Source organism: Carettochelys insculpta, chromosome 20 (assembly GCF_033958435.1).
Source record: "Carettochelys insculpta isolate YL-2023 chromosome 20, ASM3395843v1, whole genome shotgun sequence".
Lineage (NCBI taxonomy): Eukaryota > Metazoa > Chordata > Testudines > Carettochelyidae > Carettochelys > Carettochelys insculpta.
Window position 1 is genome coordinate 14,380,244 of NC_134156.1, and position 25,624 is coordinate 14,405,867.

Sequence of the window (25,624 nt, forward strand, 5' to 3'; positions counted from 1 at the left end):
TCTGCTCGAGTTGCCAGTTACATGATAGAATTTGAATGTCTTTAACTTCACCCTCAAAACCACAGAAATCATGAACATGTTTGGGCAATAGCTTTTTCTAAACATGATTCAGGATACTTTGAGTAAATTTATTCCATGCAGTTGCAATATTTTCTATAGCCATCTTGATGTTGTAGTTCTTCCACATCTGCTTAATTGTTGGTTTATCATCTCTATCTGATGCAGATACGAGATACCTCATCACCAGTTGCAGATAGTAAGCTTTAAATATAGCAATGATGCATTGGTCCATTGGCTGAAGTACAGTAGTAGTATTTGGTGTCAAAATCCACTCAAATGTTATCACCATAGTCTTTGACTTTGGTAGAGTGACCAGAGCATTAGCAAAGATCAGCAGACATTTATTATCCAGATTATTTTCAACACAGTATTTATAGATGAATGAGGAAAGGTAGATTGTCATCAGCAAAAACCTGCCTTGTCACCCATGGCTTTCAATTAGATTGCTAGACCACAGGCTTACTTAGGCCTTTAAGAGAGGCTTCAATTTCTGTCTCCTCTCAAATTTCCACGAAGAAGTAATGTCAGTTGATCTTTCAAGGCCTTGAAACCTGTTGTTTTTGTTTCCTCTGTTGAAATAAAAGTTTGAGAAGGCATTCTTTTCTAGAGAAGCCCCATTTCATCAACATTAAAGATTTCTTTGGAGAAAATGTTAATGGGAAATGTTAATGGGAAAATGTTAGCTGCCTGAATATCAGTAGATGCTGCTTCACATGTAACACACAGACTATGATAAAGTGAGTGCACTTGAAAGCACTCAAAGCAACCGTGACTTGCTGTGAAAGTTACTTTGGCGGCCCCAACTTGCCGCTCCTCCTCGGCTTTCTTCTTCAGGTCCTCAAACACAGGGCTTTCTCCCTTACGACAAGAAAGCTCAAAGGCATGTTGCATTAATTATGGCTATCGATGCAATATATTAAGAGTTTGTCAAGTTTACCCCTTATTGCATCTCTGGGCTTTATTATTCAATGCAACTTAGCTCCACTTACATATGTTTCTGCCATTTCTTTTACCTTTTCTTTCCACACAAAGATCACATGTACTGTTGATGCCGCCAAGTTCATTGCCAAACATCTGTCTTTTGATTGCTGGCCCTCTTCAATACTTTTAATAACTTCAAGTTTGGCAGCCTTGGATATTGCTTTCCTTGGTTTCTTGACCTTAGTAACACCTCCTGAAGAAACTTTTTCATGTTTAGGACCCATGATGATCACAAATAACAAAGGTGTTTGAAGATTAATACCACTCACAATCAAGATGAAAACAAAAAAGCAGTCATGTAGCACTTTAAAGGCTAACAAAATAATGGTGCGTCTGATGATAGCTTTACCAGAACAGACTCAATATATAAAGCACAGAGGTCCAAAAATTATCAAGTGTGACAAATCAGAAGAATTGTTTGTCAGAAAAATCTGTCACAATCAAGATGACACGAACACAATGAGGCACACGAACCAATTGGGAGGGAAATGAATCAGCCTCGCACACTGTACTGCTGTATCCCTCCATGTTCCTTACTTAACAAAGCAGATGCTCGGATGAAGATTGGTTTTTCTTTGTAGCAAAAATGTTTGTAAATTGAAAAACAGGTATACATTTACATAATTAGTTGGAGCAAAAATTCATAAATCGAAAGCTCATAAATTGAGGGATAGGTGTAGTTACCTACCCATGGAAATTCTCAATTCAGCCATATGTTTCACAAGGATCATATAAGCCTGGTTCTCGTGTAGTTCCCCTATGTTTTTAAACTTGTCCTCAAATGCTGGCGTGAGGAAAAGTTCCATTAGTGAGACTTTTTTATTCTGCCTTCACACGTTTTGGAGAGCTAATGTACCTTGTAGCAACTTCTGTGGACACGTCTTAAATGTAACTTCAGTTGGCCAGTGGAAAATTCCCCTGAGCCAAGAGAATCCTCCACTGGTGTGGGCTGGTGCATACTAGCTCTTATACCATCCCACTCATGGTTGGCCTCCAGGGCAGGATGCCTGGGGAAATAAGAGGATCCCTTCCTGCAAGAAGTTGTAATAGGGAGCCAATCCCAGAACTGCGGGAGGACCAAACTAGGGTAAAGACACCAGAAGACAGGATGTGACCTAAATTCATTTAAAAAAAAAAAAAAAAGAAAATCCAATCACAGTAAAATCTATAATTATGCCATTTTACAATGGCAAAGGGGATGTATATTTATATCGCCATCTGCTAATTGCTGCATTTTTGTGTTTTTTTTTAAAAAAAAATCTCATGTAATAGACTTCCCCTGTAATGTTTGAGTTGTTACATTCAAGCACTAAAAAGATATGATTTCTAAAAACTCAACAATTAAGTATCTTATCCAGAATTTCTTATTGCCTCTATATAAATCCCTGGCACATATATACTGTGTGGAAATGTGGTCATCTCATCTTAAAAATGATACCTTGGCATTGGAAAAATTTCAGAAAAGGGCATTAAAAATTATTAGGAGTTTGGAACAGCTACCATATGAGGAGAGATTAAAAAGGGTGGTACTTCTGAGCATAGAAAAGAGGAGGCTAACGGGGACATGATAGAGGTCTATAAAATCATACCTGGTGTTGAGAAAGTAAGTTATTTACTTGTTCCCGTAACACAAGAACTTGGGGTCACAAGTTAAAATTAATAGGTAGCAGGTTTAAAACAAAAGGAAGTATTTCTTCACTTAACACACAGGCAGCTTGTGGAACTCCATGCCAGAGGATGTTGTGAAGGCTTTGTACTTTAACTGGGTTCACAAAAGAGCCAGATAAAATCAAGGAGGATAGGTCCATCTGTGGCCATTAGCCTGGATGGGTGGGAGTGGTGTCTCTTGCCTCTGTTTGCCAGAAGCTGGGAATGGGCAACAGGGGAGCGATCACCTGATTACCCGTTTTGGTTATTCCTCTGGGACACCTGGCATTGGTCACTGTCAAAAGACAGGGTATTGGGTTAGATGGATCTTTGGTCTGACCCAGTATAGCCATTCTTACATTCTTAAATATTGACTAAATCTGTAGCCAGCACTATATATTGTGTGCTTCTCAGGATTTGAGTTGCAAGAGTAGCCTGTATACAACTCTCTGATAAATGCCACATTTTTTATAAAGATTGCCTAAATATTTATTTATTGTACACAATAGACTTAATGGCTTCCCTGAAATGATGTAGGGTTTAATAATTCCTTTGGTGTATATTATGAAATAATCTTAGTGCACGTTGACTATGTACTGTAATTATGGTCACCAGAAAGCAAAGGACTTCATGCAATAAATAACACTGTTTAAAAAAATTATCTCAACTTTCTTGTTCCTCATATTAATTTTCTCCCAAGCTAGCAAAAAAGTAGTGGGAAGACTTATTTAGAAACAGTGCAAAGGACTTTGCTTAGCCCAATAAACATCAAGCGTCTGGTACGAAGTTTTTCACTCATCTTAAGGGGAAACAAAGCAAAGAGAAAGAAAAGGATCCTACAAAACAATGAGGACTTGTGTCAGCAGTGGGTTGGACACCGACTCTGTTGACCAGGGGTTGGGAATTTGATTTGGAATATTGTTTTGGGTGTAGGCTTGCCATTCTGACCTGAGAATCTCTAAGTTGACCCTCCACTGTGGACTACAGCTATTAAGAGCAATTGGTATCAAAATCACACACAGTAATATAGCTAGGGTGTTGAATACATACATGGATTCAGCCCCCACATTGGTAACAGAAGCACAACCTGAGTGTACAATTACAAATGCTTAGTATAACACCGTACTCATGCTCCCTCCTGAAGACCTGAGGAGTTGAAGGCCAGTCTCACTCTGCTGGTGGTCAGAGGATTAGAGCAGAGGAAACTGAAGAATTTAAAGAGCTACTAGTACTTGTAGACAGAAAAAACAAAGGAGAGTTTGAGGAAGAAAATCCTCTCTTCTAAGGGTGAGCGACCAGCTGTCTCTACTGTCGGGTGTTAGGCCTTCCTGTGTCACTTTGGTTATGTCTCCCAAAGCCAAAACTGGACTTCTGCACTCTTAAGTTTCTGAGGGTAGGCACATTTGATTGGAGGATCAGACTGAGATACCCTTTGAATATGCATGAGATGTCGCTTCATGTCCTCCACAAATCTCTAAATTGGGCATCTGTGCTTAGAATGCCAAGAAGTACAACATGACGACTCCCACCCCATGTTATGGTAAAGCAATATGTCCAGTCTCACAGGACCATTGTATTTTTGGTACCTTCAGCTATCACACAAGATAATGTTGCATTCCATGTCAGCACATAGACCACTTTGGGGTTAGACTAACCTATTTAGGAGGGCTGTAAAGTTCTACATACTCACAACTATCTTGAGCACATTTTTTTATACTTAGCTAACTTCTTATAGGCATGTAAGCAGTAGGTCCATGCATTACTGCTAGAATAGAATAAAATAATGAAAGATTCAGGAATAGGCTTGTCTAGAAGATTATAAGCTATAAATCAAATATATATACTTACAGGCTACAACTCCCATATTTACTGGAGATTGGAGCAGCAATATGTGGTCTAATGGATAGAGCAAGGCAATGAAAGTCAGGCCTTCTGGAATCTCTCCCTCTTTCTGCTACCATGCCACCACGTGACCTTGAACAAGTAGTATGACTTCTCTTTGTGGATCAGTTTACACAATTGTAGAATGGATATTACAATGCATCGTAGCCTCTCAGGCTGGACTCTTGGGTTAGATCTAGAAGGCAAGCAAAAATTCACATCACACAGCCTAGGCTTACAGATTGGGCTTGTGCTACAGTTCTAGAAATAGTTCTATAAATATTTGAATTTGAGCTGGAGCTTGGGCTCTGAAAACTCACTACTGTGGGTTGCTGCTTGCCATGTACACGTATCCTTAGTCCTGCTGCTCCAGAGGTACAGGGTAGCCTTTCTGCTTGTTTAATCAGCTGGTGGAATATTTCTTCTGTTCAGGGAAATCCCTAGGTTGTGCAGAAGTGGCAGCTCTGTTCCCCCAGCTTCCTGCCCCTTGGTGTGATAGATATTACTGTGTGAAAACAGGAAGGCTCTGTCTACATGTGCTGCTTTTTCCAGAAGTGGCATGCTAATGAGCTATCTGGAAGATGCTAATAAAGCTCTTCTGGACTCCGAAGTGCACATACAGATGCGCAGCCCTCACGCATCTTCTGGAAGAAGAGGCTTCTGGAAAGAGGGTTTCCTTCTGGAATATCCCCAATGGGCCACGCATCTGCACGTGTACTTCGGAGTCTGGAAGAGCTTCTTCCAGACTCTAAACCATGTGCTCATATGCTAATGAGGTGTGGAAAATTCACATCCATGCCTCATTAGCATCTTCCGGATAGCTCAGTAGGGTGCCGCTTCCAGAAGAAGTGGCACGTGTAAACACAGCCGATAAGGTTAGGGCAAGCCCATGCCCTGTTGCTGCCTAGATGCTACATTGGACCCTCAAAGCCAGAAGCGGATGGGTGAGCACTAGACTTGCTCCAGGATCCAATAAGCACAAAAGTCACTGCTTCACAGAATCCTTCTCTTGAGCTGCACTTAGTACTGTTTGGCTGGTAACTGTGATTGAGCCCAGACTGTCTCATTTCATTATTCCTTTGAGGGCCTTGGGGAAAGAATACAGCAAATTATCGTTGTCTCTGCTTATTTTTTAATTGATGTCTGGGAAAGATTTAGATGTGTATATTGTGAAAGGAAGCATGCCATCAGAAAGTCTGCGGGAGTGTAAACAGATTTGCCTGCTGACACCTAAATAGTCAAATTATTTGCTGGGATGGGGTAGGGTGAGAATTTCACCATTCCTGAAGCAGTGTTCAGGAGGCTTATTCCCTTTAAATGTGCTTTAAGCCTGTAAATCCCAAGATCATTTTCAAAGCAAAGTGCCTTAAGAAACCAATACAAGTTCCTTTTACAAGAACAAGATGTTCTTTTTGCATCTCAAGCTAGGTCACTCAGTTCAAGGGAGTGTCCATTGTTCCACACAGATGGACCCAACTGGCTCATCCCTTGCCTCTAACTCAAGAAATAAAGGGTAGGGTGTACCAACTGCTGCTCCAGTTCTTTCTCACTGCTTCATGACCCAGGTTAGAACCTCCAGTGTCCAGAGCTTCAGCTTTCTTCTTTATCTGTCAAATCAGATTTAGCAGCCTATAAAGTGTTTCTGTTCTAGAGTTTTAACCTTTCTACAGGGTAGTTTTAGTAGGTTTTTAATTAGTCCTTCAGTCTCCCTGACCTGGGTAGCCCCTATTCTCCCACCCATGGACTCTGTGTGGGTGCTGGACATTGCCCAGGACTGCAAGTTTCAAAAGTTAGTCTTCCTGCCTATGATCCTTCTCAGTCACTATTGCTGTCTGACTGAGAAAGATCACAGCAAAATGCAGTATCTGATGTTCATTCCCCAGCCATCCAAACGGAGGGTAGGAATGTCACCTTAGGAAGCCAAATAGAAATGTGCATGAAGCCACAACTTGACCCAGCAGGCCTGGGAATCCTCCCCCCATTATACACTTGCTTGGCTTACCAAGGAGTGCATCTCCTGCCATGAGATCCAGACTAGGAGGAAAGATGTCTACCCCTACTGTTCCCTCACGGGGTCTTGATGGGTGAGCAGGGCTTATTCTCCTAAGTGCAAGGCCAAGTCTTCCTCCAAATCCTCTTTGAAGAAATCAGGTCCAGTCCAGTCTTAAACTGAACAGTAGCTCAGTCCAAGAAAACTTAGCATGTCCTAAGTGTCATAGGCATGGTCAGAAAGTCCTCAATTGTGGTGTTTAACTGTGTACTTGCCAAACTGGCTATCAGTGACTTTTCCCACCAAAGAGATCTCATCCCTGTCATGGTGGAAGAATCGCCATCCGGTTTGCATCCATGTTTCCTTTCTTGCCTTCCCACCAGCCAGGGTGATCTCTGTGTTAGGCACCTGAACATCTCAAGTGTCTAGGATGCATATCAATAGCTATGAGCAGCTCAAAGGCTTTCAAAACCTTTTCCTATTAAAGGTTATTGTGTGTTCATTATGTCAGACTGCACAACCTTTTGCATGACAAACAGGGAGAAGTGAGATCTGCCACCCTGTGTACAGAAGCAATGAGTTTGTGGAACTGGTACATTCGCAATCAGATTATTTTGTTGGCAGCCTATCTCCCAGGAAACCAGAATGTGCTAGCAGACTGTTTCAGCGGCCACTTGGTAATCAGTCACAAAACTGTGGTAAACAATGTTTTTGGTCTAGGGGAATGCTTCTCCTGTTGACCTCTCAAACAGGAAATGCAGCGTATTCTGTTCTGGAGGAACCATGGGGCTCCAGTCACAGAGCAACACTTAGCTATTTTTGTGGTCATCAGATCATCTGAACAATGCCTTTCTTCCATGATCACATCTGTTTCAAGTCTTGCACAAGATTTGGCAGCGCAGAGCACAAGTTATTCTCAGTCCACTCTTGGTCCAGACAGTTGAGGTTCTTGATCCTTCTAAGCATGTCATCTCGGGCACCAGTCACTATTGCTACATTTCCCAATCTGACTCAGGGGAGCAGCAAGACCTGGCATCATCTTTAAAGCTGTTGTGTTTTGAAACTGCGTAGACCATCCTTTCTTGTAGTTGGAAGGACTCCACAACTAGAACATGTTCTCTGGCCACATGTGAGTATTTCTCTATTCGGATGCATCAAAGTCCTGTTTTGTCAGAAGCCACAGATATTACTCTTATTACAGATCATGTTCTTTCCCTGACGTCAGCATGCTTGCCCGTCACTTCCCTATGGGTCCATCTGGCAGCAGTCAGTCCATACAGTGCTTACATTGGACTACTCAGTCTTCACACACCCTCTTCCAAGCAAATTTTGGCAATGCCTAATCGGGACTTTTTGCACCTATAAAACACCTGTCTTGAACCTTATTCACTCACTAAGCCTGCTTTTGAACAATTAGCCTCCTGCTCCATGTCTCTCCTATCCATAAAGGTCATTTTCCTGGTACCCATCATCTCAACCAGGAGGGATGGTGAGGTTGCGGAATTGATGTGGGATCCTCCTTACGCTGTAGTCCAAAAGGATGAGGTTTCATTATGTTTGCATTCCCAATTCACCCTCACAGTGTTCTCAGTTTCACCTGAACCAGTCTGTTTGCTTACCTGTGTTCGTCCAAGCCCTCACCCAACCTCAGAAAAAGGTAGGCTCCATTCTATTGGTGTTTTGATGAGCTGCAGCCTTTTACCTGTAGAGAATAAAAACAGTCAGGGAATCCCCTAGACTATTTTTGGAATTGGAATGTATCTGGTTATATCCTTTCAATGAGGATGGGTTATGAGTTGGGATGAGAGTACTGGGCATAGTTGACAGCAACTATCAACTGTGTTTTGTAGGAAGTTAGTGCAAAAAGAAGTTGGAATGACACATAAGGGATTTGGGGATTACCCTTTAACTGTTCTGTGCTTATGTGAATTAGACAGTGCATTATCCTTGTGTCTTCAGAACCCGAAAGATTTTATAATTCTCCTCTGAGACTGATAAATGTGGGAAACCACAATGATGATTGCTTTTTTGTTTTGTTTTTCCCCTGGGAAGAAACTGTACAAGATGTGTCGCATGATGCAGGAGAGGATCATGGAGCTGCTGCTGACGGTGCAGAATGAAGATGTAGTGGCTGAATTAATACGGGTGAATGAAGATCTGAATAACGTTCTCCTGGGATATGAAAGGTACATATGTTAGTGACTCCAGGGCTTGTCTTTTAATGTTTGCTGCTAGTGACAGCTTCTCCTGACTGGGCCAACCAAATCTCTTTTTTTTTTAAAAACACTATAGTGTGATGTTTACGTCACAGTGCAGGGCATCTGTAGCCCCCTACATAGTCCAGCAAAGACGCCTACTCTCAGGCTGCGTCTACACTAGCCCCCAACTTCAAAGGGGGCATGGTAATTAGGGTGTTGGGTGCTTACTAATGAAGTGCTGCGGTACAAAATTTTGAGGAGTAAAGGGACTTTGAAGTACCTGCGGCTACATGCATGCCGTCACTTTGAAGTTTCACACTACAAAGTTGCCGTGGGGAAGATTTAGCATAATGAAGTGCTGTATATACACCACAGTACTTCATTGATAAGCTCCCAATACCATAATTACCATGTCCCCTTCAAAGTTGGGGGCTAGTCTAGATGCAGCCTCAGGCATCTAGCTCCCCAATGATCACCTCCTTTGGGTGGAGACACATGCCTCTCTCCCTCCTGACTGGAGTGTTACCAGGCTGCACATTCCTGTGCATGCACTGTGAATTCCCCAGCAAACTCCTAAGATCCTTAATCTTAATTCAGTTAAGTTTAATTCCCATTTGTGCAAGATATTGCAGGAAGTTGTTGTATGTGTTACAGTTTAATCTGCTCTTTCAGGATGAAATTCACCCTTCTGCAGAGGAGTAATATGAGGCATAAGGGCCATTTAAGGGACTTGAATGGTCCATTTGACTGGTGCCACCTGTTTGGAGAAAGGGAGAAGAATTTCATCCTCCCTTGACAAGAAAGAAAACTACATTCCTTTTTGTATATTTATCTGCTGCCCAGGTCTTCCTGTGCTTTTAAGATGCAGCAGACAAGTTGAAACTTGTAGACGGATCCCTAGAAGCTGGGAATAATAAAACTTGGAAGACATAGGTTCTGAGCCCTTCCATTAAGACAGAACTTGGATACAATGCCTTATGAGCAGGACCATTCCTAGCAGTTTCGGTGCCTTACGCAGCCCTTGGTACGGGGTGAGGGAGGCATTTCATGGTGGCGGGGCATACTTAGGTCTGCAGGGGCAGAAGCAGGGAGGCCGCAGGGTTTGGCCTCATCTGCAGTCACTGGTGGTGATGGGAAGTCGAGGGACCTGGCCCTAGCCTGCTCCACTCTGCTCCCCTGGCTCCTAGATCCAGGTCTGTAACCTGTGGCTCTGGAAGTGCATGTGTCTCTCTGAGGACTTCTTTGTGGCTTCCAACACTGTAACTGCAAATTAAAAAAACCCTCCTGATTTATTTTTGATAAATGGTGATTATCTAAAAGCCAAACAATAGACAACTCCTATCTAAATAGCAAATGATATGTGATCTCCAAACATTGGATAACTCCCTCTAGTGTCCTCCAGAGAGAGAGAAGGCTCAGGAATGAAAGTCAGGAAGACAGTGGTATAAACGCACACAAAGTGTGAGGATACAGAATATGTTAAAAGTTTGTGGCCATCCTGCAGTGTGTATCACATTACAAATCATTGTATTCATATGCACATGCATTGTGGCTCTTGAATTATTGAGTTTTAACCAAATTCAAAAAAGTGGCTCTTCTTGCTCTTTTGGTTGCTGACCCGCCTTAAATGCATTGCTTGTGGAAGGGAGAGAGGGAAAGGGTGGAACAGTCCCCTACACTTACCAGCAGCTGAGTTGCTCTGTGTCACAGTCCCACCGGTAAGTGTGGGGATGGGTCCACCCCCTGCTTCTGGTGCCAGCCAGCTCCCCCTGCCCCCAGACAACCCCTTCTGGGCCACATTATGTGCGGGGGGAAGGTGAAATGTGGGCAGAGCAGGGGGTGTCCTGGGCCTGCTCTTCCTAGGGACAGCCCTGCTGAGAGCCAGTGGTGCCACTGTGCCATACACAGCACATAGCTGCCTAGGGCACCATGGAATTCAGTGCCCCAGATTTCTGGGTGCCCTAGCTGGCTGAGTACTGTGTGTATTCTAAGGGACGGCCCTGCTTATGAGCTCCCTCTGTTTCTGTAGTTACCCCCCATGTAAAGTTTAACTTCGGCCTGCACCTGCTCCCAGGGAGGACAGAGACAGTTTTACCGCAAGCATCAGCCAAACCATGGTGTCCTCACTTCCATCAAAGGATCACGTGCGGCTCCCTGCAGTATCAAACAAGTTATTCTACTCCTACTTCAAGAACATATATTTATTTCAGACACGGAAATCCTGGGTGCCGGTGGTGATATTTGCATTTATTTACCTGTTGATTTCAGCAGTGTGTAAGCAGGGCTTAGCAAACACCAGAATTTCAGCATTTCTCAAGCAACAAACAGAGATCATCCTGGTACATCGTGATTAAGCTTAACTGTGAATGGATGTCTTTTCTAACATGACAGTGTTCTCACAGCCATTCTGCAGGTCCATACAGGCTGGGTGGAGGGAAGGGGGGCACAAATTGAAGATTTGTGCTTCCCACGCAGGGAAAATTAACCCTTTCAAGGAGCATTGAACTCCTTAGTTTTTGGGCAAGGTGAAGTGGAATGGTCCAGTCACCACACTGTTCTTCATCCATCCCCTATGAAAACCCATCAGTAGAGTATCATCAAGAAGAGCAACTTCTCATGTATTCAGTGCTTTACAAGACACCATCCATTTCTGGCAGGCCTTGGAGACATGTTGTCCTTCCACCTACTCTGTTCACTTGCTCACTGTTGAAGGACTGCCTTAAAAGAGAAATCTTTGAGCTTAAACACAAAAAAATGTGCTCACAAGAAGTGGGAAGTTGTACAGGTGGCTAAGGAAGAGTATAAATATATTGCTCAAGCATGAAGGACTGTAATGAGGAAGGCCCAAGTGCAATTGGAATTGCAGCCATCAAGGGACGTGAAAGGGAACAAAAAAAGTTTCCACAGGCGTATTAGCAATAAAAGGCTGGTCCGGAAGCTGGGGGACTCTTACTGAATGAGGGAGGTAACCTAGTGACAGGTGATGTGGAAAAAGCTGAAGTACTCAATGATATTTTTGTCTGTGTCTTCACAGACAAGGGCAACTCCCAAACTGCTACACTGGACAGTACAGTACAGGGAGGAGATGGGCAGCCCTCACTGGAGAAAGAACAGGCTAAGAACTGTTTAGTAAAGCTGGACATACACAAATCCCTGGGTCCAGATCAAATTAATCTAAGGGTGCTGAGGAAGTTGGCTGATGTGATTGCAGAACCATTGGCCATTATCTTTGAAACCTCATTGCCATTGGAAGAGGCTCCTGACAACTGGTGTGGTAGAGTCAGCCTCGCTCCTGGGCTCCAGACTCCTCACCCTGCACAGCGTCCTGTAGGCAGCTTGGGTCCTGTGGGCTCAAGCTGCAGTCTGCTCCACTGTCCCTGGGCTGCAGGGGCTGGGGGAAAGCCCCTTTCCCCTGATTGTCTGGGGAGAGGGATGCCCTAAACTTTCCCTCTAGGGACTCTTCACTTCCCCTTGCTGTTTCTGACACTTCTGAAGCTCTTTCTGTGCTCTCTAACTCTCTCTCACCTCCTCTGTTCTCACCAATCCAACCTCATCCATTTTCCTCCTTGGTTCCCAGCAGGCGAAGCCTTTTAACCAGTCCTAGGGCAGCCTCAAGTGAGCTCAGCTGCTTCTAATTAGTTTGTAGCAGCCCCTCCTTGGCTGCTTCTCCAGCTTAGCTGTTCTTCACTGCCCTGAGGTGTTCCTCTGTTCTTTTGCCAGATGTTGCTTCTTGCTAACTGAGCTAGCTTTCTGGGGAAAGGCAAATATAGCACCCATCTTTAAAAAAAGGAAGAAGACTCCAGTACACTACAGACTGGTCAGCCTCACCTCAGTCCCTGGAAAAATCATAGAGGGGGTCCGCAAGGAATCCATTTTAAAGCAATTGGAGGAGGGGAAAATGATGAGAAATAGTCAGCAAGGATTCACCAGGGGTAAGTCATGCCTGACCAACCTGATTGCCTTCTCTGACAAGGTAGTTGGCTCTGTGGATATGAGGAAGGTGGTGGGTGTGATATACCATGACTTTAGCAAAGCTTTTCATATGGTCTCCCACAGTATCCTTGCCAGCAAGTTGAAGTATGGATTAGATAAATGTGATGTAAATTGGACAGAAAGCTGACTTTGATCATTGGGCTCAGCAGGAAGTGGTCATCTGCTTACTGTCTGGTTGGCAGCTAGTATCAAATGGAGTGTGCCAAAGGTCAGTTCTGGGATTGGTTTTGTTCAACATCTTTATTAATGATTTGGATGAGGGGATGGACTGCACCCTCAGCAAATTTGGGGATGACAGTAAGCTAGCAGGAGAGGTTGATAAACTGGAGGATAGGAATAGGGTTCAGGGAGACCTAGAAAAATTGGAGGATTGAGTCAAAAGAAATCTGATGAGATTCAACATGGAGAAGAGCAGAGTCCTGCACTTAGGACGGAGGAATCCTATGCATTGTTACAGGCTGGGAACTAACTGGCTAAGCAGCAGTTCTTCAGAAAAGGACCTTGGGATTGCCAAAGAACCTTGGGATGAGAACCTGGATGTGGGCCAACAGTGTGCCCTGGAAGCCAAGAAGGCTAATGGCATACTGGGTGCATTAGTAGGAGCATTTCCAGCAGATCTAGAGAAATTAGTCCCCTCTATTGAGCACTGGTGAAGCTGCATCTGGACTATTGTGTCCAATTCTAGGTTCCCCATTACAGAAAGGATGTGGAGGCACTGGAGAGTCCAGCAGAGGGTGACAAAAATGATTAGGAGGCTGGAGCACAGGACTTATGAGGGAGATTTGGGCTTATTTAGTCTATGGAAGACTAAGGCGGGATTTGATAGCAGCCTTCAACTACACACGAAAGCTTATGCTTCAAAATATCTGTTCGTCTATAACGTGCCACGGGACTACTGCTTGTTTTTGAAGATACAGACTAACACGGCTACCTCTCTGATGCTATTTTTAAGAATCAAAATGTTGCTTTGTGGCATCCTGGATGTTAACGGGTTGCCAGAAAATTGTTTTCTTCCAACCATTTTCTGGCTACATCTTACTTATTGTGACTGTATGAAGTAAAAAAGATCATATTAGATGCAGCAACTTAACAAGTATATTGGAAGCCTTGTCTCTCATTCTCACGAGACAGCCCGCCTTCATAATGTTGTTGTCACATTTGCAGATGCTTCAATGTGTAGAACTTGTATTTAGGTTTTTGCACAAATGTCTTCTCTCTTTCACACTAATGCTCTAACTAGTGGAACCAGTGGGTATGCAGTAAACAACAGTCTTGGCCCATCCTTCCTTCATTTTTTTTCCTTAAATCTCTTTCAAATGCTGCAGCCAAACTGTAATTGTATCTTCCCAATGTCATTCTCACAAACTTCCATGCTGGTCTTCACAGTATGGTTTCCCCCGATTCACGAATCTAGGGTCTACAGCCATGGGTTATGTTTTACATCTCTCTCTCTTTAAAGAGGGGTTTTCACTGTTAGCCTAAGGAAGTTTGTCATGTTAGTAAAATACAAATAAGTTTCCTTTGGTTTCTGTAAATCCAGTTTTTGACCAAATGTTGACCTAGAATCTTCTGAATACTGATCATTAACATTTTTCTTGGAAAGCTGAAACTTCTTCCTGAGTTATGAAATTACAGCTTGGGGGTATATCTCAAACAATCCCACATGAAATAGTTCATCCATTGATTGAAAGGGGAAAGCATTGCTAATGGGAGTCTGGAATTGGTGAGAAGACTGTTTTAGCATTCTCATCCTGTAGTGCTGTGTCCTTACAGAATTGTCACTGCTGGTTGCATTGTATCTCCAAGCTGCTATACATGCTATTTGCAGTGTCCTCCACTTACTTGGTTAATATTTTCTATATAAAAATCCATTGTTTAACTAGGAAATCCTGACTATGCCCTTTGAATACACAGGAGTGTGAGATGCCAAAAATAATATCACTATGTTTTAATTAGTTGTAGCTGTTTACATACATTTGAATGACAGTATAAGAAGGCAAGTCATGTTGCATTTCTTGTATTGGATTATCAGCAAAGAGTCTGTACGGAGTCCCAGTGGAGTCAAGAACAATGGTCTCGACATATACTAGCCTGCTGCATGTCACCAAGCCTCTAGTGGTTTTGACAACTCCACCATCTCCTTCTATATCACAGATCAAGTAGCTGTCATTATTGTCAAATGATACAGAACTGTGCTTTTGGCTCTTATATTCCTACTGAGGATGCTGGAGTCTGTATGTGCATTTGACTGGAGCTTGTTACATACTTTTCTAGATCCTTTTGTAGCTTCAGACCTTTGCAGTAACCACTCTTCTTATGAATAACACTTTCTTTTTGAGTGACATACCTAAGATGTTTAAGACTGAATTATTGACAATGTACCATTTCCAACAGGTTTGCTCGAAACAGAGTGCGTTTCTTGGAGAATCAGAGAATCCAGCATGAGCACACACAGGTGAGTACTTTAGGGCAAATCCCATCAGCTTCAGGATAAGTATCTGGCTAAGACTGGTAAACCAGAACTTTCTCCTCTTCGTTGCAGCATATGTGGGCATGTGATGTAAGGAATTAAATTTGCACACTTTGGATTCAGTGCACTGACTCCAATGGAGGATAATGTTACTCTATTAATTTGCAAGGGTCTCACATACAGAATCTCATTTTGTAACGCAAGGATCAAATTACCTTCAGAGAATTGGAGAACATGGAGAATTGGAAAGGACAAGTGAAAAAAGAGAATCTATTCAAATGCATTTTATTGTCTCTGTTGCTGAGTATGAGATTCAATTCTAATCTCACATATAAGATTCAATTCTAATCTCTTACGTGAGGTGAAGAGATTTGTTTCTTTTCATTTGTAGTCTTATTTTTCACTTATTGTCTCTGTGGGTATTTATGAACCTGGAAAATAATTTTTTAAAAGCTGTTTCTCTCTCCTTGCTGTTCCTGATTTGTTAATTGTACTGGCCCAAATAGTGAAACTCACTTTTCGTCTTGTATAAACCCAAAATTCATTTTCCTTTGCATTCTGGATGAGGCTGGTTACATTGTGATGGTTGCAATATAGTCTGCAATTATTACAGGATGGTAGCATGATGGGGTTCAGGGATCCCCAAACTCTGCACCCCATCTGCAGGCAGGAGTGACTCTCACTCAGCAGGAGAACAGTGGGTTTATTAGCTGACAGGACACAGAGTCTTACAGAAGAGTCAGTACAGCAATCAGGGACAGCCAGTCCAATCCATGTTGGGGAGACGAGGCCCTGAGGGCCCTCCCCCCGAGCTGGGGCCTTGCCCCCACCTTTGTCTCTCTCTCTCTCCCAGTCCAGACTAAGTGCTTTCCAACTCCCAGTTCCAATTCAAACCCCTCAGGCTCCACCTCCCCCTTTGTCTGCAAGACAGAGGTGTCACCTGGTTGCCTAGGTTACCCTCAGCAGGAGCCCCACACCCCTTGTGATCCACACACAAGTATGGTATCTCCCACTACATCACAGATAGTAATCATTTTTTTTTTCATGAAACACTACTATTAATGGCTTCCATATGCAGTCAGACTGTCCATTTGTAGCTTTTAACAGATGGGCTAATACTCCAAAATGACCTAGTTTTCAGATCTTTTAGCTCATTCCCAAGTCCTCAAGTTTAAAATAAATTTGTTTTTGCTAGTGACAACAAAGCTACCTGTAACAAACATGATATGACTAAGTCTCATCTGGTTTCAAACTTAACTCTCTTAAGACACGTGGGCTTCAGTTACATCAAGTGCAGTTTAATGTGGACATTAGGAAATCTTTCTACCTGTCAGGAACAAATTATGTACAGAAGCTGTGGAATCTCCATGCCTGGAGATTTTTAAGAGCAGATTAGACAAAAGCTCATTGGGGATGTTCTAGATAATACTGAGTCACACCATCAGTCACGAAAGCTCACCTAATAAACTATTTTGCTAGTCTTTAAAGTGCTACTTGACTGCTCTTTGTTTTTATCAGTGTGGAGGATTTGACTAGGTAACTTTCAAGGTCTTTCCTGTTTTACAGTTCAATGATTCTATGGTCAGTAGATCTGAGGAAGAAACAGTTTTCCTGTCCTGCAGAAATTTGAGATTTTTGAACATTTTTCTGTCCTGAATCAGAACAAAGTCAAAGTCATGAAATGAAAAAAATGGATTGGGTCGATTGAAATTTTGACCACTTTTTCATTTTGACAGTGTCAAAATGGGATGTTTTTACAACTTCAGCTCTTCTCAGATTTTTAAAAGTGGAAATTCAGAACCAATTTGCTCTGCTAATAGTTCTGGTTTTGATAAACTGCTGTTTTCCAACAAAAAAAATCAGAAAAATTCTTGGTCAGGTCTGCTGATGACCTTTCCTCAATAGTATTCAGATTCTGACTTCAAATTTTGTACTTAGTGAAAATAATCTTTTGTTTAATTTTGACTCTTCTTAGATCTATAGCAAACAGCCTTCTGCTCCTTCATGTGAGCTACTTGATATCAATTCAAGTTCTTTGGTTCCTGTGTCAGCATGGGTGGGAACTGGTCCTGCAAATCCTCAATTTTCAGAATCAAGTGAGTATAGTATATGTATTTTCTCAAACATTAGGATGTTTGATATAAAATATTTCTAACCTTGTGGAAGTGGGGGCTATGGAGATGGAAATGAAAGTAAAATATCATTCGCATCCCATGAATGTGGGACTAGCAGGCTGAAATACTAATAAGGATGTTTCTGAAAGTAGGATTACGGCCATAACCTGCTGCTGTTGTGATCCATGTGTGTTTCTGTAACACCAAGAGACACTGACTGTAGGTGGGCAGGATCGAACCCGCCAAGCCATTTAATTTGACCCTCAACTGGAGGGAAGATCTTTGCTTGCTGCCCCCACCCAGTGCAAATCTCTCTGCTCCTATTGACTGGAAACTGGCCAATGGGAGCTGAGAGAATATACTGGGGGTCGGGGAGCAGAGCAACACCATTTCACAACTCCCTCTCAGACCCTCCCTCTTATATCCCTTCACCAGGCCAGAATCCTCTGCTGCACCCATACTCCCTCCTGGACCCTGCAGCACAATATCCTGCCCCAGCTCACAGCCCCCCCTTTCACCCAAACTCCCTCTCAGGTCTCACACCCTCTCCTGCACCTCAGTTGCCTACCTTCTGCACCCAGACTCCATCCCAGGCCCTGCACCCCCTCCATAGAAAATTGCGGCCCTTAACTATTTGCTAAATCTTGAAGTGGTCCCCCATCAAAAGTTATTGCCCTTACCTGCTTTATTTCATGATCTAAACATTGCATGGCTTTTAGGTAAGGCTGTAGAACAGACTCGCTAATCTCTCTTTCTTTCTCTATGTGGTCTGAGTGTCACTAAATTGGGAAGAATATCACTCCCAGGAGTGTGTGGGTTATGTTTCCTCAAATGAATTTCATACACGTGTGAAATAAAACAAAATATAGGCAGTGATGAGAGTGTTAGAGTGTGCACAGAGCATTGGTCCCAACACAATATGCTATTGCAGCTGTGTACAACTGATGTTGGATAAATGAATTACCATAACAAGCCATATAAATATGAGGTTTTTGCATACATCATCTGAATGTAGTTTCAGAATGGCTCACAGTCCCTATGAGTGGTATTATCCCTTTATGGTGTTCTTTCCAGAAACAAAGAAGCACCGTGGGATGAACAAAAAATTCCTTACAAGTAACAAATCTATATCCAAATAAAAATGAATGAGAGAGTTCTGTTTTAAATCTTTCGGGGAAAGTAGAGCTAATTTAATATTGATGTGAGAGGTTGCGTTTTAAATAATCTGCCTTCTTCATCATTACATTGGGATCATTAATGCTTTATGGTAAAGCAGCCTCTGTTGTCCATTCCCAGGGACATCCATATAACCATGTACCTTCATAACAGCTCTTAGCTGGCACAAGTTGCATCTTTTCTGAACTTCCTAAATATGTTCCAGGAGCCACTTCAAATACTTAGGTTGGGGAGATAAGAACTCAGAGTAAATGCATTGGTTTTGTACTAGAATAAGAAACAGGAGGTTTAAAGTAGGTTTCCTAATATGCATAGCGCTTCTTATTTTTTTTCTCTAGCAATTTAAAATGTCAGGCAGAAATACAATGCATTTCTGAAATCAACTCTACATTTCTTACCACTGCAAAGGCAGAATTGTGATTTTCCTAAATTAAATAGCATTCCTTCTGTTTGCATTTCAGAGCAATTGCGCAACACAGGGACTCTATTACAGTTTTATACCCCTCAAAAATCACTGATAACCCAGGACAGATTTAATTGTTTGCCAAGTAACGGTCATGCAAATTTTAATACCAGCTTGAATTTTAGATTGCAGAGCTACAAGTGCTACAGATCCAAGCAACCATCACCCTTTGCTGTACCCTCAGCTGGATTTACTAGCTACAACAAATGCTCAACAGGCCTTGTAAGTGAAATGTTACCAAGAAACTGCAGCTGTGGACAGTGTAATGTTTTCAGAGAGGTTGCCCTTTATGCTGCTTCTCTGCCATGTGCTTTAGGGAGGACTGGTGAACATTTGGAACCACTCACAATGTGCACGTTTGTTCAATAAATCAGGAGTGCCTACCTTTTGCTATAGATGCTTCTGGACACTTTAAAAATAGGCTGCTTCTGTAATGTTTTTTGGCCAATAGTTAGCATATTTAATAGACCAGCACCCAAAAAGGTATAGCAGATTTCCTGCCCAACCTCTTACTATCAGGGAGAAACCAATGGACTTTGCAGTATGCTTTACAAGTCAATAAGCTAAGAGAGCTTAGGTCCTAGGAGAGCAAGGTCCAAGGCTGAGGAACCCTGGCGTAGATGTCCTGGCAGCTGTCCACTTTTGGCGATGCTAGTTATCTCAGCTTTGGCACAAGGTGACTTTCAGCCAGTAGAAAAATAATCTAATTATAGGAGTGCATGTTTTTCTGTTAGTTTCTCAGTGACATTCTTTGTGTGTTAACTGTTACTTAGGTTTGCAGCTGAAGCACAAAGCACAAGCCAGAACTTCCCAGATGGTCATACCTATCAAAATGTGAGTAACCAGGATAGTCAGAATCATATTTCTCAATGGCAAGTGTTAAAACAGAGGTCTCGTTCTGCCAGCTGTCCGAAGGGAAGAAAAAGATCCATCCCACAGTGCTTTTCCAAAGCAACACAGAACAACCATCAAGTCCAGGGCAACTTTTCATTCGCGATAAAACACAGTCTTTTCTGTGTGAGATGCTGACTGTGGTCAACTCAGTTGCTGCTTTGCCTAAGCCCTGGCTGTATGATTAGTGTTTAAATCATTGGTATTTACAGCACACTGAGACTGCTGTATGAGAGAGCCTGTAATCAGTGTGTTTACCCAGCTGTGAGTTTATTGTTGGAGACCATCTAGATATTGTTAAGTTTTTAAAATATATATATATATATATTGCCACTTAGATGGTGGCAGCGAACTACCTCCCAGGGACAAGGAATCTATGACCCTGGGAAGTTTTAAGGCCTGTGTATAGGCAAGGTGTTTTTAAGTCTCTGCAGGGCCCCACTTTATGCCCTCAAAGTGTGGAGTGAGGAGGGAGCCCCTGACAGATGCATTGTCGGGTTAATAGGAAGAAAGTGTACAGAAGAGGGAAGACAATTGGAAATAAAAGCAAAAGGGAGTGGGGTCCCAAGCAGGCAAATTTAAAAAAAAAAAAAAAAGACTTGTCTCAAACGCTGAGTATTGACAGAGAGAAGGTTGCTCATCTGTCCTGGAGCAGACCTTTGCCTGGGGAGTTCACGTCTAAGTATTTAATGTATTATCATCTGTATTCTAGCAGCACTTAAAGATCAGAGCTGTGTTGTGCTAGGTTGAATCTGATGGCTGAGGTCAGATCAGCCATAACCAACCAGAGCTGCAAAGCAGGTTTATAAGGGAAGAGAAAGTTACTGTTAGTTCTTGCCTAGATTATGAACGGCTTTCTATGGTCACATAAGAACTTACATTGTACTCTTTGCAAGCTGTTCAAATCTTGGTGGGCTGGCAACAGCCTGCCATACTGTAAAAAAGCACATCAACAACCATGTACAAATCTTGTGGCCTTTTTCAAAGTATAAAACAAATATCATCTGTAACAGTTATACAAGGGGAACAGGAAGAGATGGGTTTTTTGTGCTAGCTGACCTGATCGTTAGACATTGTCTGTTTTTACCACCATACAAAATAAACAGAGTAAAAAGTTTGTTGACCAGCACTCAAATTTAAACAATTTGTTGTGTGCCCTGCTTGCTTACCTACTAACTTCATTAATATTTTATTTCCATAGCTTGCCATGCTTTTAAACCCAGTGCCTTTGCAGACAGTTAACTGCGAAACTCCTAATGCCTCATCACTGAATGGGACATCACCAGGTAATAAAATAATTTTACACTTCAGATCTAACCTCCACATTATGGCATCTGTTTTGCCAGTGTCCCACTGGGACCTTGCATAGTAAATCTGAAGGATCACAACAAAAAATCAGAGTCAAAAACTAATGTGGTCTAGGGCTCCGTAGGTGAGTTTGAGAACTATGTGTATGTGTACTATTTAAAGCATGAAAATATATTGGGGATAATTAGTTTTTCTCTTATAACAATTCAAAAAAAGGCAAACACTCATCAAGCATGTTTGCATTAATCTGTCTTTTTTCCCTCTTCGCTTCAGACAAATCAAAGAGCACTTCACAGACACCTCATTATTATGAGGTAATGGAATTTGATCCTTTAGCGCCAAGCTGTGGCACAGAGTGAGTAATTTTGAAAATTACTAATCTGCAGTTTCTTTGCTACTTTTTAGTAGTGCATGAAGTCAGTATGTATTTAACTATTTTTGTTCTCCAGACATATTTCTGGAGAGATAAACAAAAATTGTGTTTCTTTCAAAAGTGAAATGAGTTTCCTGGGTGGATGATCGTTCGTTTCACAAATTCACCACAATTAGCATTGTGTTCAGTTTTGAATGCTGGTTGTCCTGCCATTTCAAGTATTGTCTAAGGCTTTGGCCACACTAGCCCCTCCTTCTGGAAGGGCTGTGGTAAGGTGGCACTTTCGCATATGCTAATGAGGTGCTGCCATTTGGTTTTGGGAAGAAGGGGCTTTTGAAATCAGGGGGGTCTTTCTGAAAGGCCCCTGGCTACATGGGCAGCGTGTGTTTCGAAACCAGCAGTTTCGAAGCATGTGCGGCTGCCTTTATGCTAATGAGGCACTGCATATTCATAGCAGCACCTATTTAGCATGTTCCGAAGTGCTACATTACCATAGCCCTTCTGAAAGGAGGGGCTAGTATGGCCACAAACTAAGAGAAATAGAATCATAGAATGCTAGGACTGGAAGGGACCTCAAGAGGCCATCGAGTCCAGCCCCCTGCCCTAATTGCACTTGATTTCTGTGGCACATTTCTGCTCAATATCGCCATATCTACACTACCTGATAAAGTCAAGTTTAAGACAGTTAGCTTGATTTTTACAATCTGAATGTCTTCACTGTAAATACCGTTAGGTTGATTTTAGGCAGCGCTAAGGTCAATATTCTAATACCATGAGAAGTGACTTGGCGTAGCTTCTAGTTCAAATTTAAAACTTCAAATTAAGGCTGGTGTGGAAATGCCATGTCTTTTAATAGACTTTATTAGCCTCCAGAAGTGTCCCGTATGTAACGCACAATGTCCCAGTTGTCTGCTGACTGCTTCCATCTCCACTGATCTCCAGGTGCACAGGATTTGGGTAACAGGAAGCCTGTGGGGTTATGCTTGTATGAGAAGCTGAGAAACTTCCCTTCTTTCTTTGTGGTACAAACATCCACCCATTAAAAATAGCCCCAACAGGGAGTTTATGGTTCTGTTTCTCCATCCATAAGCTGAACACTTGGATTTTTTTTTTTTGGTTGTATTGGTCTTGCTTGTATGATAGACCAAAAAAATTCTTTTCTGTGGCTTACATTTGTACAGGGGCTCCCCTACCCCTGCGCCCAACCACATCACATGGCTAACCCCCAACCCAATAAAAGGACGTGCTCGCTGTTCAGTGTGGACCATCCTGCCAGGCAGAACCATGTCCTGGCTTGCAGGCGGTGAGGGCTCCAAAAGCAGGAAAGATTTTGGGGGGCTTGCTGCTGCTGCGGGGAAGTCTCCCCCTGCGGCAAAGATTTCTGGAGCTGGCCCCCACCCACCTGAGCAACACTGAGGGGACTGTTTCAACTAGCTCTTCAACCACAGATCCCTCAAACCCCCTAATGGCATGAAGGGAGCTGACCCCTCTGCCTGAGCAACACTGCATGTTGAAATTTGGCGAGCCCCATACCTTGTGTTGGACAACTCTATGTAGTGTAGTGGGAAGCCAAAAATCTTTTTCCTGACCTTTTCTATCCTTCTCTTTCTTCATGCTTTGCATTGTTACTGCAATATTTTCAGGGTTGATGTTACTGGAATCGAGGAAGGGGGCATGGTGGCTGGAGGGCCAGTTGAGAAGACACAGGCACCTGCTGCTTTTGTAAAATCTTTGATAAGTCAGTTATAAAAGCAAGAGATTTCAATTAATTTGGCAATCTTTGTTGACGTTTTCTTTCCACTCTTTGTTTCTTTTGACAAATTTCTTATCAAATGATTTCCTTAAGACAGGTCATACCATACTTTGGTTTCAAGAGGGGAAGAGTAGCTGAGGGACCAGTTAACATGGCATAGTCATCTGGGTGATCCCAGAGCACTGTGTGTGATGTATATAATTGTTATTCCCTACTTTTCTTTCTAGAAAAATGGCCAGTTGCTTTCCATGGGAGGGGAATGAGGGCAATGCAATTTGGGAAGATCACAACACATACCCACAACCACTTGTGGGGCATTTTTTTCCCGTCCTGAACCAATGGAACATCCAGAATGCTACAGGGCTGAGGGAACTGTGGGATAGGTTCCCATAATGCACTGCTGCAACAGTCGGTTTGACGATTTACTGTGGCAGCAGTAAGTCGACTTTGTGGGGAATTTGTGGGGAGGTGAGGATAGTCAAATTCGAATTTATAAAACCCAGCATTACAAAATCAATTTTAATAAATGTGAATTTATCTCGTAATATAAATGAAGCCTATAAGTATACCCTAGTATATTTACCCTCCACCTCTTCTTTCAGAGCTGTTTATGAAGAAATTGATGATTATATCTCCAAACCTGAAGTTAAAGAGCATACGGATTGCTAAGAATGGAAGTGAACTCCATGAATTTAAGGAACACAAAAGGTGTTCTCTGATGCCAGCAATAGAGTCTTTTTATAACTGACAAGTGAATACAAGGGACAGTTTTGTTTGCTTTTTGGAACATAGCGAACACAGGGTCTTACCTCCTATTCAGTTCCACGTGTTAGGTTTGAATCTATTTTCAGTTCTGATCATTGCTGCTGTATACAGCAAGGTCCCCACATTTGTGAACTTAAGGTTCATGAATTCAGTTATTTGTGAGCAGCTGCTTTCCCGGGGCTCCAGACAGGGACACCCATGGCTGGTGCTTCCCTGGGACCTTAGGGCAGGGAGCGCCAGCAGCTGCTGCTTCCCTGCGACAGGCAGCACTGGCAGCCGACGCTTCCCCAGGGCCCCAGGCAGGCGCACTGGCAGCTGCCACTTGTCCCGGGGAGGGAGTGCTGGCAGCTGCAGGAGCCCTGGGCTCCAGGTGGGGAGTGCTGGTGGCTGCCATATTTGCGAAATACAACATTCGCAAGGGTTTGCAACATGCAACCCTTGCGCATGTTGCAACCCTATTATATAAGCTAAGTAAGGCCTGAAGTCAAGTCTGCACACACTTACTTTTCAAGAGGTGTGTGTGTGCGCGCGCACACGCGTGCAGGATTGGGGCCTAAAATAAAGTTGTATACCGTTGATGCACTTTGCCATTAACTGAAGCAGAACACAGATGATCTTCAGTTAGGAGCAAAGCTTTACTCTAAGGCTAACTAACTAACATTCTGAACTTTTTCAGTTTTTATGTTGCAAACAAAACCAATTGTCCATTTACTAGAACTGCATAATGCAATCTGTTTTTAGCATTAGTGCTGCCAGCTGGGCAACTAATGTGATTGACACCATCCAAAAACTTATAGAACCCCTCCTATCAAGGATACTCCTACATTTGATCTATTGACTGTTGTGTGAACGTACACCCTGTTGAACCCTTTTCCCTTCATATTTGGAATGCGGATGTTACTTCATTTTGCAGCCTCATTGGTTGAAGTGCCTATTGTAAAACAAAGGAGAAAAAAATATACCTATATTATACATACACTTTTGTTCCACATATGAGTTCATGGGTTTTGTCTTAATAAGGACGCTGTCTGAGTTGAAGACTAAGCTTTTTTCTGGGCTTGTCAGAATGTTATTTTTTTGTAAACCTCTCTGCTTGTTTGTTATCACTCATTCTCACTTTCAGTTTTAATATGCCTCTTAAACTGGATATGAACCAATCAACACTTTCCTAGAGTTTTTACTTCTCAGTTTTTAATCCTATAAGAAAAAATTATCTGTAGTGATGGAATAAGAGCAACATGGAAAAGTTATTTGGTTATCAAATTCTTTTAAGTGCCATGATCATTAAAAGGTGCCACTTTCATTATCAGGGATAAAGTGCCTTTCCTATTTATGTTGAATGTAAAATTTGCACTTTACTGAAAGACAGAGTAGCACTCTGAATGGAAAGTTGTGATATAAAACCTAGTTAAGTATGTTCTTTGGCTGGCAAGTCAGACTAAACTTTTTGAATTTGTGCATTTAAAGTTAATTTTATTATTTAACTTCAGAAATGTAAACAATAGTAAATTATATTAAGTTCTCCAAGTGTTACTGTCTCTTATAATACAAAATCTGAAGA

At 42.4% G+C, this 25,624-nt stretch overlaps 1 protein-coding gene across 5 annotated transcripts in view; it reads left to right on the top strand.

Annotated features, from left to right (window-relative positions):
- Nucleotides 1-25,585, top strand: part of TOM1L1 (target of myb1 like 1 membrane trafficking protein) — a 44,310-nt gene extending 18,725 nt beyond the window's left edge. For all 5 annotated transcript variants that reach the window (XM_075014452.1, XM_075014454.1, XM_075014457.1 and 2 more), the window contains 8 exons: nucleotides 8,612-8,745; nucleotides 15,145-15,205; nucleotides 17,196-17,316; nucleotides 19,099-19,195; nucleotides 19,747-19,807; nucleotides 21,066-21,150; nucleotides 21,446-21,527; nucleotides 23,901-25,585. In XM_075014452.1, the coding sequence (XP_074870553.1) occupies nucleotides 8,612-8,745; nucleotides 15,145-15,205; nucleotides 17,196-17,316; nucleotides 19,099-19,195; nucleotides 19,747-19,807; nucleotides 21,066-21,150; nucleotides 21,446-21,527; nucleotides 23,901-23,967 (708 nt within the window). In that variant the 3' untranslated portion in view covers nucleotides 23,968-25,585. The remainder of the gene's footprint in view (nucleotides 1-8,611; nucleotides 8,746-15,144; nucleotides 15,206-17,195; nucleotides 17,317-19,098; nucleotides 19,196-19,746; nucleotides 19,808-21,065; nucleotides 21,151-21,445; nucleotides 21,528-23,900) is intronic.
- Nucleotides 25,586-25,624: the final 39 nt, after the last annotated feature.